The sequence below is a fragment of the Rhineura floridana genome, chromosome 8 (assembly GCF_030035675.1).
Source record: "Rhineura floridana isolate rRhiFlo1 chromosome 8, rRhiFlo1.hap2, whole genome shotgun sequence".
Lineage (NCBI taxonomy): Eukaryota > Metazoa > Chordata > Lepidosauria > Squamata > Rhineuridae > Rhineura > Rhineura floridana.
Genome location: NC_084487.1, coordinates 107,688,937 through 107,705,215, shown reverse-complemented (window position 1 = coordinate 107,705,215; position 16,279 = coordinate 107,688,937). Strand labels below are relative to the sequence as shown.

General features: G+C 42.7%; 1 protein-coding gene across 2 annotated transcripts in view; it reads left to right on the top strand.

The window, feature by feature from the left end:
* The first annotated feature begins 649 nt into the window (after positions 1-649).
* Positions 650-16,279, top strand: part of LOC133390871 (sucrase-isomaltase, intestinal-like) — a 111,222-nt gene continuing 95,592 nt past the window's right edge. The window contains exon 1 of one of the 2 annotated variants that reach the window (XM_061640317.1): positions 650-696. Coding sequence is in view for 1 of the 2 variants with exons in the window: in XM_061640316.1 (XP_061496300.1) it covers positions 7,267-7,286 (20 nt within the window). In the remaining variant the exon portion in view is untranslated. Of the gene's footprint in view, positions 697-7,232; positions 7,287-16,279 lie in introns of those variants that run through there. The other variant, XM_061640316.1, reaches the window with a different exon arrangement.

The window sequence follows — 16,279 nt, the reverse complement described above, 5'->3', positions numbered from 1 at the left end:
TATTGAATTTATAAGGCCTTACGTACAGAATTTTGATCCTGTATGGGCAGATATGGATTGAAATCCCAACCCATTCATGGATTCACTGCCTTGATTCTCCATGTGTTGATTGTAAATTGTACTGTAAAGCACTTTGCACAAATGACATAAAGTGGTGGATAATATTCTTTCAAAAGAGGATATTTTGAGATTCATGAATTGATCATTGAACAGAAACATTTGATATATATGTTTCCTAAATGTGCAGAGAACTGAATATTTTTCATTCTTCCTTGCTGACTGCTCATACAAACAGACAATATGGTGTAAAGATAAATGACTGTATATATTTTTCAGGTTGAGTCTTTCAAGGCATGGAGCAGCCTCACTTTATGGGAATGACATTTCTCAAATTACATTGGATGTGGAGTTTCAGACAAAAGATAGAGTCAGGTTTAAGGTGCGTGAAGAAGAAAGCAAGCAAGCATGTCAGTTATGTTATTTATGCACAGCAACATCTACTGATAACTCAATGTTTATTTTTTTACCTGTTCTTATTTGGAAATAGATCTATGATCCTAACAACCAACGATTTGAAGTTCCTCTCAAGATTGAATCCCCTCCTCTTGCTGCTGCTGACACTAGCTATGACTTTGAATTTGTCAATGATTCATCACTTCGGTTTAAAATAATAAGAAAAGCCACGGGAACTGTGCTGTGAGTACCAGATATATTAAGTTTGGTTGCTGAAAAAAGAAGAGATGCAACTGAGATGAATACCATTTCTCATGTGTTGCCGCTTGGTACAGCATGAAAGGGGAAAAAAACTCTTTTCTATCCTGAGCATAAGTTCTATTTTTCACAGAAATAGCACAAACCAAATTATTCCTTGTCTTCATTGAAAGTAAAGTTTTATGGATAAAAATGCCAAGGGTACATGCAAATGAAGAAAAATGGACCACAGAGTGAACACTTGCTTTTTCCATAACTGCTTGTCAGATGGCTGACTAGCTGATACTCTTCACCCCATGCAGATACAAGTTACTTCAAACATTAATAGCCTGTATGTGGACAGCAGGTCTGTGGAGGAAAAGGTTATGTATAGCCTGTGATCTGATCTTCACATGTAATGATTACACATCCAGAGTGTGTCCATGCAATGAAAAAAAGTGTGAGGAGATCATCATATGTCATTATCCAGATGTAGTCTGGCATTTATTCCCACATGAAATATAATTTGTGTAGGAAATATAATCATATATAATAGTGGGCCCGAGACAGTGAAATGATATTGCTAAGATTTTCTGCTAGTTTTTTGGTTTCTGACTCTGACATCTTTTGAGAAACCAATTGTAAAAAAAGTTTGCAGATTCATATTTTAAAAACCAGGCCTCTTTATGGTATCTGCAAATGTTCCCCATAAAACCAACTCAGAATATTACGTTTGTTGTGGTTCACACAATGATCTTCTGCCAACAGCTGCTACAGGCACACATGGGCTATTGTGTATGCCATTGGTTTTCCAGACATAAGCAAATTCAGAGAGAAAGTGACAAAGCACTGGAAAAATAGTGTTATATTATGTAGTCACCCTCATACACTGATTTCTTATGAGAGATCTGATGTCCCTCAGTGCTCCTGTTGCCTGCAAAAACTTTAAATGGGGTTGGCATCTCTGCATGGAGGGCTGGAAAGAAAGGGAAACTCCAACTTGTGCAGAGTTGCTTCCTGCTTTCATATGGATGGGATGGTCTTCTTATGCTCTGTGTTCACCAGGGGTGGGGAACTATTTCCATCCTCTGGGTCGGATGCCTAAGTCTCCCAATCCCCACATGTCACTTTGACAATGATGTCAGGTAGGCAGAGCAATCCAACTTGGGAAAAGCCAGCATAAAGTTCCGCCACATCCAACTGGGAGCCTCTGGGTCAGCTAAATGCCAGCTTAGCCAGAAGCTGCGTGCAGGGATCAGAAAGCAAAAGCCTGCTTTCTCAAATACTCCTACTGGGGAGTAAGCCTCTCCATTGACTTCTATTGCAATTATTTTCTTAGACCAACTTTTTTCTCGGTGCGTCTTTTGCCTGGATTAGAACCTGCAGGAGCTGATGGACTTAAGCTGGCGTAGCTAGTTGATCCCAGACCCAGCTGGCTCAGCTGGAGATCCGCTGCATTCAACTCCTATCAGTGCAGCATAAATGCACATTGGATTGTGCCCTAAGTGTTTTCCTTTGCCTGCACAGTATGAAATCAAACCACACAGGCAAAAACACAGTCAGCTGATTGGTGGCAACTGCACAGCTCTGTGGAGCCTTTGCAAACTCTGACAATCTGCTGATTTAAAAGCTGGAACTTTGAAGTGCTTGTAAACTGGCTACAAGAATGCTGGGTGGTAAATGCTTGCCAAATGTATCCTTCTGGGGTACCTTTGGTTATAGGAAGGTGAGGTATAAAAGATAGAAATAAATAATAACTATTCTAGTGGATTGAGAAAAAAAGTTACCATGAAGAGACATGGAGATCTCTGGTCCTCCCCCCATGGGCACAATCTAGTCATAAACATAATATTGAAAGCAGTGGATTGAAAGCAGTGTGTTCTGAAGCATGTTTAGTCAGATGTAAATCCATCTTTATATAGCAGGACTTTTGAAGTAAGAGGCATAGGATTGCAGCAGTAGTCACAGCTAGCTCTGGTGCCATTGATTTTAATCGCAACTAACTTTTGCTCATTTGGGTCCTAATTAATAAATAAATGACAAAAGCATAAAGATCCATAAATCCAGATTTGTTTCAACAGGAATGCACCAGTCATTTCAGAACATGTGGTAGGCAGGGTTGTGTGAATTTGTTTATTTCAGTTTCCCTGAGTTTCTCTTTTTCCAATCTTAAATTCAGTTTACCACATTTGCACATCCGTTTGCGATTTTAAAAAAAAAGTTCTTGTGAAAATTCATCAGCATTTTCATGTGCATTTCTGCTAATATGCACGTTTGTATACCTAGTAGAATGCATTTTATATTATTTTCACTAAGGTCTGGATTTTTATGCATTCTTTCCCCTAAAATACATGCTTTTGTACTCATTTCTTTGGTTGGCGAATAGCATTGCAAAATTAGGAAAAGTGTGGAGTTTGAAGGATAGATGCCTTTCTGTGTATTGAAAATTGTTTTGAAAAGAGGTTTAGGTTTGCATTAAAATGTGAATTGAACCAACTTTCTCCCCCATCCCTAGTGGTAGGTATCCTGTGGTATTCTTGTGCAGTGTGAGAAGATAAAACCTGTTCCAGAATCAATACTCTCATCTTAATTAAGTCCACTGTAAAGTTAATTAGCTCTGGTGCCCAGAGTTTTATCCTGAAATTAGAATTTGTAAAAGAGCTTGCCCATTTAGACAATGGTCTTTAATTTGAATAAGCTGTACACTGTGTTAAACTGCTGTGTTATCATTTCTCTTGCCGACGTTTAATAGCTACTAGTGCAAAATTTTCTCTTATGCGTTAAACTAGACTATTCTGTAATGGGCTGGCTAAACAAAATCATCTTACTCTTAGAATATTTCCCAACCTGATGCTGTCCAGATGTTCTTAGACTACAGTTCTCATCAACCCTGACCATTGGCCATACTGGCTGAGCCTGATGGGATTTGTAGTACAAGACAACCAGAGGATACCAGGCTGGGGAACGCTGCCTCTGAATATGGGGGATCCATGACCTAACTGAGCCATTGATAGAGCTTGTTGTTGTTAGGTGCCTTCAAGTCGATTATGACTTATGGCAACCCTATGAATCAGTGACCCCCCAAGAGCATCTGTTTTGAACTATCCTGTTCAGATCTTGTAAATTCAGATCTGTGGCTTCCTTTATGGAATCAATCCATCTCTTGTTTGGCCTTCCTCTTTTTCTACTCCCTTCTGTTTTCCTCAGCATTATTGTCTTTTCTAGTGAATGACTTCTCATGATGTGTCCAAAGTATGATAACCTCAGAGCTATCTGACTTTAATTTGTCTAATCCTCTTTCAAAGCCAACTAATCCTGTGGCCATCTCCACATGTTGTGGCAGTGCAGTCTGTAAGTACTTTTCTGAATTGACTGAAGTACTTTTCTGAACTAACTCTACTGGGTCACGTCCAGTTATGCATTTTCAGACTCTGATCCAGTAGAAGTTTTCATTGGAAGAAAGGAGGTGATTTTCACAGATTCCCCTTGAAGCCTCCTGCTGTTTTGGAAGTTCCCCAATCCTCCAAACCATCTTCTTAGGAGAAAGGAAGAACTGAAGGAAATCACTTCTTCCTAGTAGAGTATCCCATATGCAGAACTCTGCCTATGGAAAGTCTGGATCCAATCCACTACCAATGAACTTCACTGGGTGACAACAACTCCTTCAAATCTGGGATCTGCCATGGACTTGGGGGTGGGGGGAGCAGGGGTAAAGCTAGTCTGCTGACTTTCAGCTTCTTCCATGATGCAGACACAATAACAATGAACTATTTGACACAGCTTTTTGATAAGAACTGCAATACGGCATACGAACGGAACACTCAGTGGGAAAACACTCTATAAATGCCAACAGTGTTATCCTAAGCATGTATGTTCAGAAGTATATCCTGTTGAGTTCAATGGGATCTCCTGCCTAGCAAGGTCATTTGGGAATGCCACCCAAGAATATCTATTGTTAATAAAGGTAAAGGTGTCCCCGCACTTGTAGTGCGAGTCGTTTCCGACTCTTAGGGTGACGTCTTGCAATGTTTACTAGGCAGACCATATATATGGGGTGGGATTGCCAGTTCCGTCCCTGGCCTTTCTTTACCCCCCAGCATATGCCGGGTACTCATTTTACCGACCACGGATGGATGGAAGGCTGAGTGGACCTCGACCCTTTTTACTGGAGATTTGACTTCCTCCTTTCATTAGAATCGAACTCCGGCCATGAGCAGAGCTTCAGCCGCTTACCACTCTGCGCCAATATGTTTATACAATTGGAGTCAAAGGCCAAACATCTTCCAGAAGCTGAAGGCCTGTGTACCTCAAACATGGGTGTAACTCTGGAAATTCTTCCCTACCTCCAGAATCCTGCACAGCTCATCAAATCTCGCAGCTAGCTCCCTTCACTCTCAATATGCAGACACCCTTCATATTAGCTCCTTCCTCAGCTTCTGAGAAACTTTATTGAATGCTGCTTTCATCTGGCATCAGTTTCCTGTTGTGCTGATCAAGTATGCATTTCTAAAACAATCTCTGTATCCTTGCATTTCCTGTCTTTGATTCTTGCTTTCCTAGAAAACTGCATACATTAAGGTACAATTTTTCAAGACTATTAAGAGCTACTTCAGATGTTTCTGGGCGGATTTATGTTTTTAGTACATTTATACTCTATCTTTCCTTCAAAAAACTCAAGGTGGTGTGCATGGTTTCATGGTTGTCTGACCACTGACCTACGGCCCTGTAGTGGGAGCTGTGGCTATCTGTCCAGCAGATATTTCAAAGGATCTTCCAGACCAATGGGCATAGATCCAGCAGTTTTGCTAGAAAATTATTCTTTCTTCATATGTCACAGAACACCCAAAAAACTGCTTCATACATGACATTTTCATACATGTGTGTGTGTGTGTGTATAAACCATGAAAAGTATTGTGTATGAAGAGACAGTGCAAGTGTTTATATTGCAGCTGCACAGCGTGTGTGTGTGTGTGTGTGTGACTGAGGTTTTTAAAATGTGGATTTAATGACATTGCCAGTTTTATGAAAAGAGATTGAGCTGTAGAATAGACGAAGCCAGAGGGCACTCTTGGCTAATATGTTTTTCAGCAGTAAAGCAAGGTCTTAGGCAGTTTAACACTGCCGGGAAAAAAAAAATCTGAAAAATCATACTTTTTGTCAGAGGCTTTTATGTATGTTCCTTCACAATCTACTTGTTTTCCCTTTCAATGGAGAATTAATTTTTAATGTAATGCTTGGTTAGTAGCTTTTTCCAAAAGAGGATGCCATGAATGAAAGCACAGTGAGGTTACTTAGAATGCATGAAGAAAGAGGGGGTAACTTTGCCACATGAAGTATATAGCCATTCAGTGTGGATTTCAGGGTCTCCCAGCCCACCTGAACTCAACAAAGGCTGCCCTTGGGCACCCTTCTTGTTTCATTTTTTTGGGGGGGAAATCAAGGCTGCTTGGCTTCAGCTAGTGCTTCTGTTCAAATTGGACCTTGCTGTTTACACTACAAGTTGCACTAGTTGAGGAAAGGGACAAAGGAACGTTCTAGATGCCATCTGGACAAGTGCTTCCCCAGCATGAACTAGCAGCGTGGCTAATCCCTCACCGTAGTTCTCTGACTGGCATTTAATCCTCCTGTTTGATTGTTGGTTACCCCACCCCACCCCCAAAATCAGTGGGACTTAAACTCTTGGAGTGCAGCCATCAGCATGCAATTAACACATGCTTACTGCGGAGTAAATCCCATTGGGCCAAGTGGGATTTTCTTTTCTGTATACAAGTTTAGGATTGTGTTGCCTTTCTCATTGTTTTCAGGAGGACGCAGGCATGCCTGACTGCCCCATGTGCATATTTACACTAGCAAACTCCCTGCTGCACAGAAAGAGTTATGTTAATGTAGTAGGCTTATAGGAAAGCCAAGTCTGGGCATAGAAAGGGATGTGCCTCAATCGCTTAATGTTAAATTAGCATCATATAGTGCCTTTCTAAAGATCTTGTTTGAGTTCATAACATCCAAGAGGGTCGTCACTGTAATTCCCTTTTTCAGATGGGGAGCTGGGGATGAGTAAGAGCTTTAGCCCAGACGTTAGAAGTCTTGGATTAATACTCTGGTCCAGTGGTGTCTGGTGCCAACTGGGACTGGTAGGGTGGAAGGCCAGGGGGCCAGCAGTAGGTAGAGCCACCCAGAACCAATGACAGACAGAGTCAGAGGCAATGACAGGCAGAACCAACTAATTCCAGTTTTGCCCCCATCCTCCTGCCTGCTGAATTCTACAAGGGGCAACACTGAGACCTAAGGAAAATGAAGCTGATAGGCAGTGCTACCCCTTACTCTGGTTGTAAGTAAGGAGGCAGGGCTGGCTGAGGGCAGTGGCAGCTAGTGCCCATTGGGACTGGTAGGGCAGAAGGCAATGAGGACAACAGTGGGCAGAGCCAGAGCCCATGATAGGCAGAATCAGAGCCAATGACAAGCGGAGCCAACTCATTCTTATTTTGTCCCCATCCCACTTCTTGCTGAGTTCAAGAAGGGTCAAAACAGACTGAGGAGGAGGAGGAAGCTGACAGTCAGGGCCATCTCCTGGACTGAATGCAAGAAGGCAGACTGAGGTTGGTGAGCTAGCGTCCCTCTTGCCCTAATTGACCAGCCTCCACGGGCTGAGGGCAGACTGAGATTGGTGGGGAAATGCTGTATATTCACCTGAATGGAGCAGCCTCTGCTGCTGTGGTCCAGATGTCCAGCATGGGATGATAGGAGCTGTAGTTCTAAACACCTGCAGGGCCCAAGGTTGGGGAAACCTATTCTAGTCCCTGGCTCATTTACCCCCATTCCATTTACACTGTTCACTGGAATTCGGCTATGGGGCGGTATAGAAATATAATAAATAAATAAATAAGGCTCAGGGAATAACTATGTTCTGTAAATCATGTGCCACTGTGCATTTTAGTGAAATGCCATTCAGATATGTGTTTTACCTACATAATAAGTATCTTGAGATCTAAAAAGGATCAGGAGGGAAATGAAATTTCAAGAGCAAGATTAAAAAAAAAATTCTGAGCCAAGGCAATTTTTTTTCTGCAAAAGGAATGTCTGGCAGGACCTAGAAAACAATTGAGAGCAATGTTTAGATAGGATCATGCTCTGTATTTTCCAGATAAGAGTTTCAAAGGGGAGGCTCCATCACTAGGACCTTCCTTAGAGCAGCATTCTGGATAAATGTGTTAAAAAGCTTGTAAAAGGGTTTGTACAAGGAAAAGGCACGGACTGATATTCCAGAAAACTGACATATAGAGAGAGAGAGAGAGAGAGAGAGAGCAACCAGCTGCAGTAGGGCAAGGCCATAGCATTCCGATAAAGAAAGAGACCAATTGTGTATCTTTGAATATAAAATATTGCTAACAGCAATCAATAAGCAGCCAATGAGGCCAACTGGCAATTTTTCCAGCTGCACTGGATGTTTGAATAGATTATATACTCTGTCTAGAGAGTAACACGAAATGCTTCTATACCTGCTGTATAATTTGTAGGGCCCTGAAGAAGTTCTGTCATTGTTCAGCTTTACCTCATTCCCAAGACCTTTTTGGTAGAGAGAGCGCCTTTCATCTCTGTCAGGTAGCCTTTTATGTTTAGATTACCTTTGCCAAAAAGGCCTAATACACCTCCCTCCCTTCCTAACTCAGGGCACTTCCTTTGCATCAAATGCCATTGGTACATAGGTCTGTCCAGACGTCTGAAACTTTTTTTAAAAGGTTCAACATGGCAGAGCTGATGTAGGCATCAATATCCAGGGTTAAGTTACTTCCCTGCCTCTTCTGTACTATAATCCTTCCTATAAGTTCATAGTTAGATGGATAGAAAAAATTAACAAGGCTTTTATAGATAATAGGCACTGTGGTACGTCTTCTATATCTGGGCTCTGTATATAGCTATATTCTATATTTAAATATTGTATATTTAAATTAAATCTCTTGATGGGCAGTTTTTAAATGTCAGATTTGCAAGAAAAAATGAGCCAGCATATCAGAAGAGGACAAGGTAGCCTAGGGCAAATGCATACTCCTGATTATTGTTTCCATTATACTCAGTATGTCAGCTCCTACACAGAGAGTGGTTGCAGTGGCCCAAATGTATGAGCATCAGATAGTACTTGAAAGGGTTGATAGGTCAGGGCTCTGTCAAATTAGTAAAGTAGGCAGGGCTGCAATGCTAAATTGGGTGGACATCAAAAAATGACCTCCTAGGAATGTGGTGGTTAGATAGTAAGAATGGATGTCAGTGAAGTACTCTAAACATGAATATATTTCTCCAAAGCTTGTCAGCATCAGGCTAAGGTCACAAATAGAGATTAGGTGCACAGCTTCACTGCAACTGAATCTCACAACACGTAAGTGCAGAGCAGAGTGCCTCAACCCACACTGGTCACCCAGTAGTCCATAGGGTAATCAGGATCAACACCAGCTGTGCAGCCTTCATGGATGGTTCTTCTGGTAACTTCAGAGAGGATCTACGAATCTTTCTCCAAAGATTGTTCTGTCATTGCTTACAGTTGTGCACTGTAATGGCACTGGGAGCATGGGATGAGAGCATGCAAAGGCACTGGGAGCATGTTTTTATGTTGTTTGCTGCTTAACAATTTTCTAAAAATATTAAGCGGTTTACAAATGCTTTTAAATAAACAAATACAATAAAAAATGGAAACTGTGTGAACCCAGCCTTAATCACACAGCTTTATAAACTGTATATTGAGGCAATTTGTTCTGCCAGAGCTGCTGGTTTGGAAGCACAGTCAAAAGACTGGTTGCCACTGAGTTGTTAGCCTGGGATAGCAGAGGAGGAAGCTGGGCAAACAGACAGAAAAACTGATATATGTAGCTTGTATCCTTCTTCCTAAGAACGATGAACCATGTTAGGACGTCTGAGTCTTACAGGACCAGGTGAAACTCTATAGCAGCCTTTCCCAACCAGTGTGCCTCTAGATGTTGTTGGACCACAATTCCCATTTTTCCTGACTATTGGCAATGCTGGCTGAGGCTGATGGGAGTTGTGGTCCAACAACATCTGGAGGCACACTGGTTGGGAAAGGCTGCTCTATAGACCCCTGAGTCTTCCAAAAATGGCAGAATTAACCTCTCAGAAGAAGGCATTGTAGCAGGAATGATTATTATAATCCACAAAAATTACCAGCAGTTTTATCATCCTGATATCTGCAGGAGAATTCCTTACTACATTATTATGAATCACCCCGCAACCTCTGTGTTTTAGTGAACAGTTAATATAATCTCCAGTCACAGCAGGGGTGTGAAACGTCAGGCTAGGAGGCCAAAAGCAGTTCTCCAGTCCTCTCTATCTCGTCCTCAGGACACTCCGTAGGCCACCTACCTTCAGGCCCAGCTCCAGCAGTGAGCCGGGTAGGGCACTGGACAAGGGCCCAGGAGCTCAGAGAAGCCCCTCACTGGCCCAGGCCCAACTCTGATGGCTGACCCAATGTATGGATGTTGCTATAATATCAAATATTATTTATTTATGTACTTTGCCTGTACAAAACTGTTATGTTTTTATCTGTAAAAAGGGAAGTGTGAAATGAGATTATAGCAGAGGGACCCATGGTTTAATTTTAGAAGTGACACGACTGCCCCCCGAGCGCCCTCTCCGGCATTGTGGAGCCCGGCTTGCACCTTGGTACACCAATGAGCTAAGGGCAATGAAACAGGCTGGACGATGGCTAGAGTGCAAGTGGCGAAAGATGTGCTGTGAGGCTGATCAGGCACGAGTAAAAAACATCATAACCGTGCCTACTGTGTGACGGTGAGGGCAGCGAAGAAGGCCCACTTCTCTGCCTCCATCGCATCCTCAAGTAGCCGTTTGGTGGAGCTTTTCCATATTGTCAGGGGTCTGTTGACATCAACTCCAGGAAATGGAGTCTTAGACCCTTCGGAGGCCCACTGTGAATTGTTTGCAAGGCACTTGGAGGGTAAAGTTGCTCGCCTCCGTAGAAGTCTTGATGCCCCCTCCACATCTACTGTAGTCCCCAATGAGGTGTCCAGTGCAACGTCTGCTGCAACTTCTTGGGAACAGTTTTAGTTGATGCAGCCTGATGACGTGGACAAGGTGCTTGCGATGATGCGGCCAGCAACATGTCCTCTCAACCCTTGCCTTTCTTGGCTTATTAAAGCTTGCCGAGGGGGCCTGACTGAGTGGATCCAGGGTGTGGTCAACGCATCATTGTGGGAGGGAGTGGTTCCAGCCACCTTGAAAGAGGCGGTGATCTGACCACTCCTGAAAAAGCCCACCCTGGACCCATTGGTTTGTGACAACTACCAACCGGTTGCAAATACAGCAGGGCCCCGCTTCTCGGCGCCCCACTTTATGGCGTTCCACTAATACAGCACCAGCAGGGAGATCAGCTGGAGTGGGGGCTGGAGCTCCCCGTGCTCCAGCTGACCTCACTGGAAGAGGGGAAGATCAGCTGGAGTACGCTTCAGCAGATCTTCTCCTCCTCCCGCGCGATCAGCGGGTTAGGTTCCAGACCTCCACACTACAGGTGATCCACTTTTTGGTGGTTTTTGCTTTTCAGCAGGGGTTTGGAGCCTAACCTGCTGTATGAGTGGCGCCCTACTGTACCCGCTTTTTAGGGAAGGTGATTGAGAGGGTTGTGGCGCAGCAATTGCAAATACTCTTGGATGAGACAGATTATCTTGACCCATCCCAGTCTGGGTTCAGGCCTGGTTATGGGACTGAATCGGCCTTGGTCGCCCTGATGGATGACCTTTATTGGGAGAAGGACAGGGGGAGTACAACCCTGTTATTCTTACTTGATCTCTCATCAGCTTTTGATACCATTGACCACGGTATCCTTCTGGGTCGACTTGGTGAGATGGGTATTGGAGGCACTGTTTTACAGTGGTTCCGATCCTATCTCCAGGGTCACTCTCAGAGAATAGCATTGGGTGACTGTCTTTCGGCCCCCTGGCAGTTGTGCTGTGGGGTGCCACAGGGTACCATCTTGTCCCCCATGCTGTTTAACATCTATATGAAGCCCTTGGGAGCGGTCATCAGGAGATTTGGGGTGAGGTGTCAGCAGTATGCTGATGATACCCAGCTCTATTTCTCTGTAACATCTGAATCGGGAGAGGCCGTGCAAGCCCTGGACCACTGCCTGGACTTGGTGGTGGGCTGGATGAGGGCCAATAAACTGAGTCTGAATCCTAACAAGATGGAGGCGCTGTGGGTTGGTGGTTCCCGAGTTTGGATAATTGGTCAGTTGCCTGCTTTGGATGGGGTCGTACTCCCTCTGAAAGAGCAGGTCCGTAGCCTGGGGGTGCTCCTGAATCCATCTTTTTCACTAAAGGCCCAGGTGACCTCAGTGGCTAAGAGTGCTTTTTACCAGCTTTGGCTGACAGCTGCGGCCGTTTCTGGACTAGGATAGCCTGACCACTGTTGTCCACGCACTGGTAACCTCCAGGCTGGATTACTGTAATGTGCTCTATGTGGAGCTGCCCTTGAGGTTGGTCCGGAAGCTGCAGCTGGTGCAAAATGCTGCAGCGAGACTGCTCACTGGGCCAGGTTACGGCCAACATGTCACCCCGCTGCTGAAAGAATTGCACTGGCTGCCCATTTGATACCGGGCCAAGTTCAAGGTTCTAGTTTTGGTGTACAAAGCCCTATACAGCTCGGGACCAGGATACTTGAAAGACCGTCTTACTCCTTATATACCCAGTCGATCACTGCACTCTGCAGGTGAGGTCCTCCTGCAGATACCATCTTATCAGGAGGTCCTTTCTGTACAATATAGGAAACGAGCCTTTAGTGTGGCAGCACCTACCTTGTGGAATTCCCTCCCTTTGAATATTAGGCTATCTGCTATCTTTTCGGCACCTTTTGAAGACTTTCCTCTTTCAACAAGCCTTTCAAGTTGAGACCTATCCCAGTCTGTGTCTTTGTTAGAATTGCTTGTTAATATGTTTTTTTAAATAATGTTTTTAACTCTTTTAAAAAATATGTTTTTAAAGCTTTTTAAAAAAAATGTTTTTAATGTTGTTTTGTTTTAATGTATTTTAAGGTCTGTTTTTATGATGTTTTAAAGTGTTTTTAGTGCTTCTGTTTGCCGCCATGGGCTCCTGCTGGGAAGAAGGGCGGGATAGCAATCAAATAATAAATAAATAAGTGTGGAAGTGGTGTATTCATTCAGTGATGAAGAAATGGCAGTCATGATTTAAAAAGCTCAAAATGTTGCATTGCTTTTCTGTGGCAATAGGGGCTTGCCATATCAGTCAATTATTATTATTATTATTATTATTATTTATTAAACTTATATACCGCCCGACTAGCAATAGCTCTCTGGGCGGTGAACAACAAAGTCAAGATTGGTTTTACTTTAAAGGGGTGGAGCCAAGAGAGAGGAAGAGTGTGGTTTGAGGAGGAAATCAAGGGGAAATCAAGAGCCCCTAGAAACCTGGAGCTGGCCTTGCCTACCTTCTTTCTAGGCCCCCAACCCTCACCAGTCCTGCTCAGGTTTTTGACTAGCTGGAATGTGTCTGTGTACTATGATAATGCCTCTTGCTCATTTGGATAAAGAAAACTGGGTATAGAAAGGTCAGAATTTTGCATGGTTGGAATTGTAGAAAGGTAAGAGTCACATTCATTGCTTTGCCTATTTTTGCCTCTGGCCATGCTCACAACTGGTATGTGGCCCAAAAAAGGTTTCTCATGAAGGAATGTGGCCCTTGGGCTGAAAAAGGTTCTCCATCCCTACATTACAAAATTGTCCCCGAGATACTTCATGGGGGTAAGTTGTAGTGGCAAGCCCAGTGCTATTGAACTAAGGTTGCCAGGTTCAGGGCCTGAGACTGATCCTGTATCTTTAGGAGATGAGAAAGTCAGCCAAGTGCAGGTGTTCTTGCAACCCTGTAATGGGAAAAACCACAAGGTGGAATTCTCCCTTCCCCCTGCCCAACTTTGAAAGATACAGAAGACCTCTTGGTTACCAGGCCCGGCCTCCAAGAGGTCTTCTGTATCTTTAAAAATTGTGGAGGGGGAAGGGAGAATTCCACCTTGTGGTTTTTCCCATTACAGGGTTGCAAGAACACCTGCACTTGGCTGACTTTCTCTTCTCCTAAAGATACAGGATCAGTCTCAGGCCCTGAACCTGGCAACCGTACATTGAACTACTGCTCCCTCTTAACCACCGGGTTTGGAATGCTATCTAAACACTACATCCAAATGCAGTTTCTTAGACATTTGTATTCGTGCCAGAAACCAGCCGTATATACCAGGCAATAACAGAGTTCTGTGTCATCTCACTTGTCAAGAAATATCTATTTTATTTGTGAAACTGCCCCTTGGTGGTAGTTTAGTATCTTCCTTAAAGGCTCTGTGGATAGTGGCACAATTACATAGGAGTAAAAGGATAGTGAATTAGATGAAGCATTACTTTGATCCTATGAGATTATTCTTGAGTGGCCAACTATATATTTTTCCCTTTAATGACTTTGTGTGTGTGTGTGCCATTTGTAATACAAGTCAGAAAATCTTTTCCCAGCCAAGCAATTTCTCTGCTATATTGACTAGTGTGCAATGCGTTGTTAAAGACTGCAGCTGGGAAAATGAGAAATAAATAACCAAATCTAATCAAAAACTTTGCTAATTTCCAATCTACTGTTGCAGAGTTCATTTGTGATATATAGATTCTGGTGGCAAACAGAGGCCCCATTTACTGTGAGAGGGCTTTCTGGACAGAGAAAAGCGATTGCAATGATTAAAAATGCCATTGTTTTTAAGCTGCTGCTTCTCTTGAAAGCAATACAAATTGTAACATGTAATTTGTATAGCTCCCAACACAACCATTCTTCTTATTGAGCATGTTCATTTTTGCAAAGAATGAGGTGATTTGATTTGTTTTCATTTGATTTTGGTGATTTAGAAATCTGTTGTTTGATGTGGGTGGGTGTTAATCTAAAGAGGCACCATTCTAGGCAAGTGCCTATTGGGAATGTGCTTTATTACTGCTAAATCATCAGCTGAACTCTGCTTGGGCCTGAATGTTGGTTTGTGTGAGATGACTTCTTTATTCAGTATAAAGATCTATATAAAATATGCAATTGTAAGAGAGGTAGGTAAAATATAATAATTATTTATTTTATTCGCAACTCCTAGTCCAACACTCTAACCATTCCACCATACTGGCTCTCTAATTGCCATGATGGTCAGACCAATTGTTCATCTAGCCTAGCATTTGGTTTCCTTACCATACCTACCTAGGTACCTCATAGAGATTCATAGAAACATAGGGTCATGGCAATTTGCTCTTGGGTAGACATAAATATTTATTCATTTTATTATTTCAGTTTCAGGACTGCCCTTCATCATTCATGATTCCAGGGTGGATACCACATAAAAACTTTAAAGAACAATAAAATCACAAATCACAATTAAAACCTCAAATACAAATATACAATCTAATCAATATAGCAAGTGGACATCCATAATTTCACATCTGTCCACACATTAAGTCAACCCCCAACAAAGGCCTGGGCAAAAAGGTGCATCTTTACCTGGCACTGAACAGTATATAGCAGCATTGCCAGATGCACCTCTGAGAAAAAGGAATCTTGTGAAAATGAAGGTTTTAAAACACAGGCAGGCTGGTGTAAGAAGAGGTGATCCTTCAGGTATTTGGGGTAGTATGCTGTTACAAAGCCATGCCGTTAGCACAAGGAGTTTCACCTGCACAATGGGACTTTCACTTCCTCTTCTCTCCTCACATGCCCCACCCCCCAAATCTGTTCCAGAGGACTGAGGGGGGGTACATAAATAAACATAATAAATAAAAATAATAACAGCACTGGATTCCTATGAGAATGCCATGTAGTGCTCACAAAGGGAATAAATTATTTATTCATTATTGCAAATTGCAGTTTTGTAAAAGTCCAAGTCAGCTCCAAAGAGATAAAATCTTCAATATATGGGAGGCTGTAGGGCTTTTGAGAAAATCAATATATATATATTCAATATATCAATATCTCAAACACACACACACACACACAAGGATCAGAGTACCTGGCTTCAAAATATAAGAAAAGTATGAAATGGTCTTAGAGGAGAATGTGCATTTGCTAATTTGAAGGGGCTTCAGTGCAGGCTTTGACATTCCAAACAAAATTGCAATGCACAGCAATAAAAGCTCATTAGTGTTCTGTACAAAGATGCAACTGCAGGAAGCTCAGAAAGGATCCAGCCGTGAGCAAATGTCAATTTCATGCACACTGTAATTATTTATCCAAGAGTCAACAGTCCCACAAAAGTTCTACAACTATTAAAGTTTAAAAAGCTTCCTAGCTGCCCAGATTAGCAAAGCAGAAGGTGTAATGCCTGGAGCGAATGCAGGAAGAAAACAGGTTTATATCCTTAGGAGAAAATTAAATGGAACAAAGCCTTTGAGCCATGTGGACTTTTAATGTTCAGCAAGCCATACTCCTCCGCCTTTCAGTCATCCATGAAATGCTCCAACTAAATTAGTTATATTCTGCCTCCCAAAAATAAACCAAGATTTCCCCCCCCCATGTATTTATTTTCCATGCTGGCTCACTGTTCCATAATGGTTATA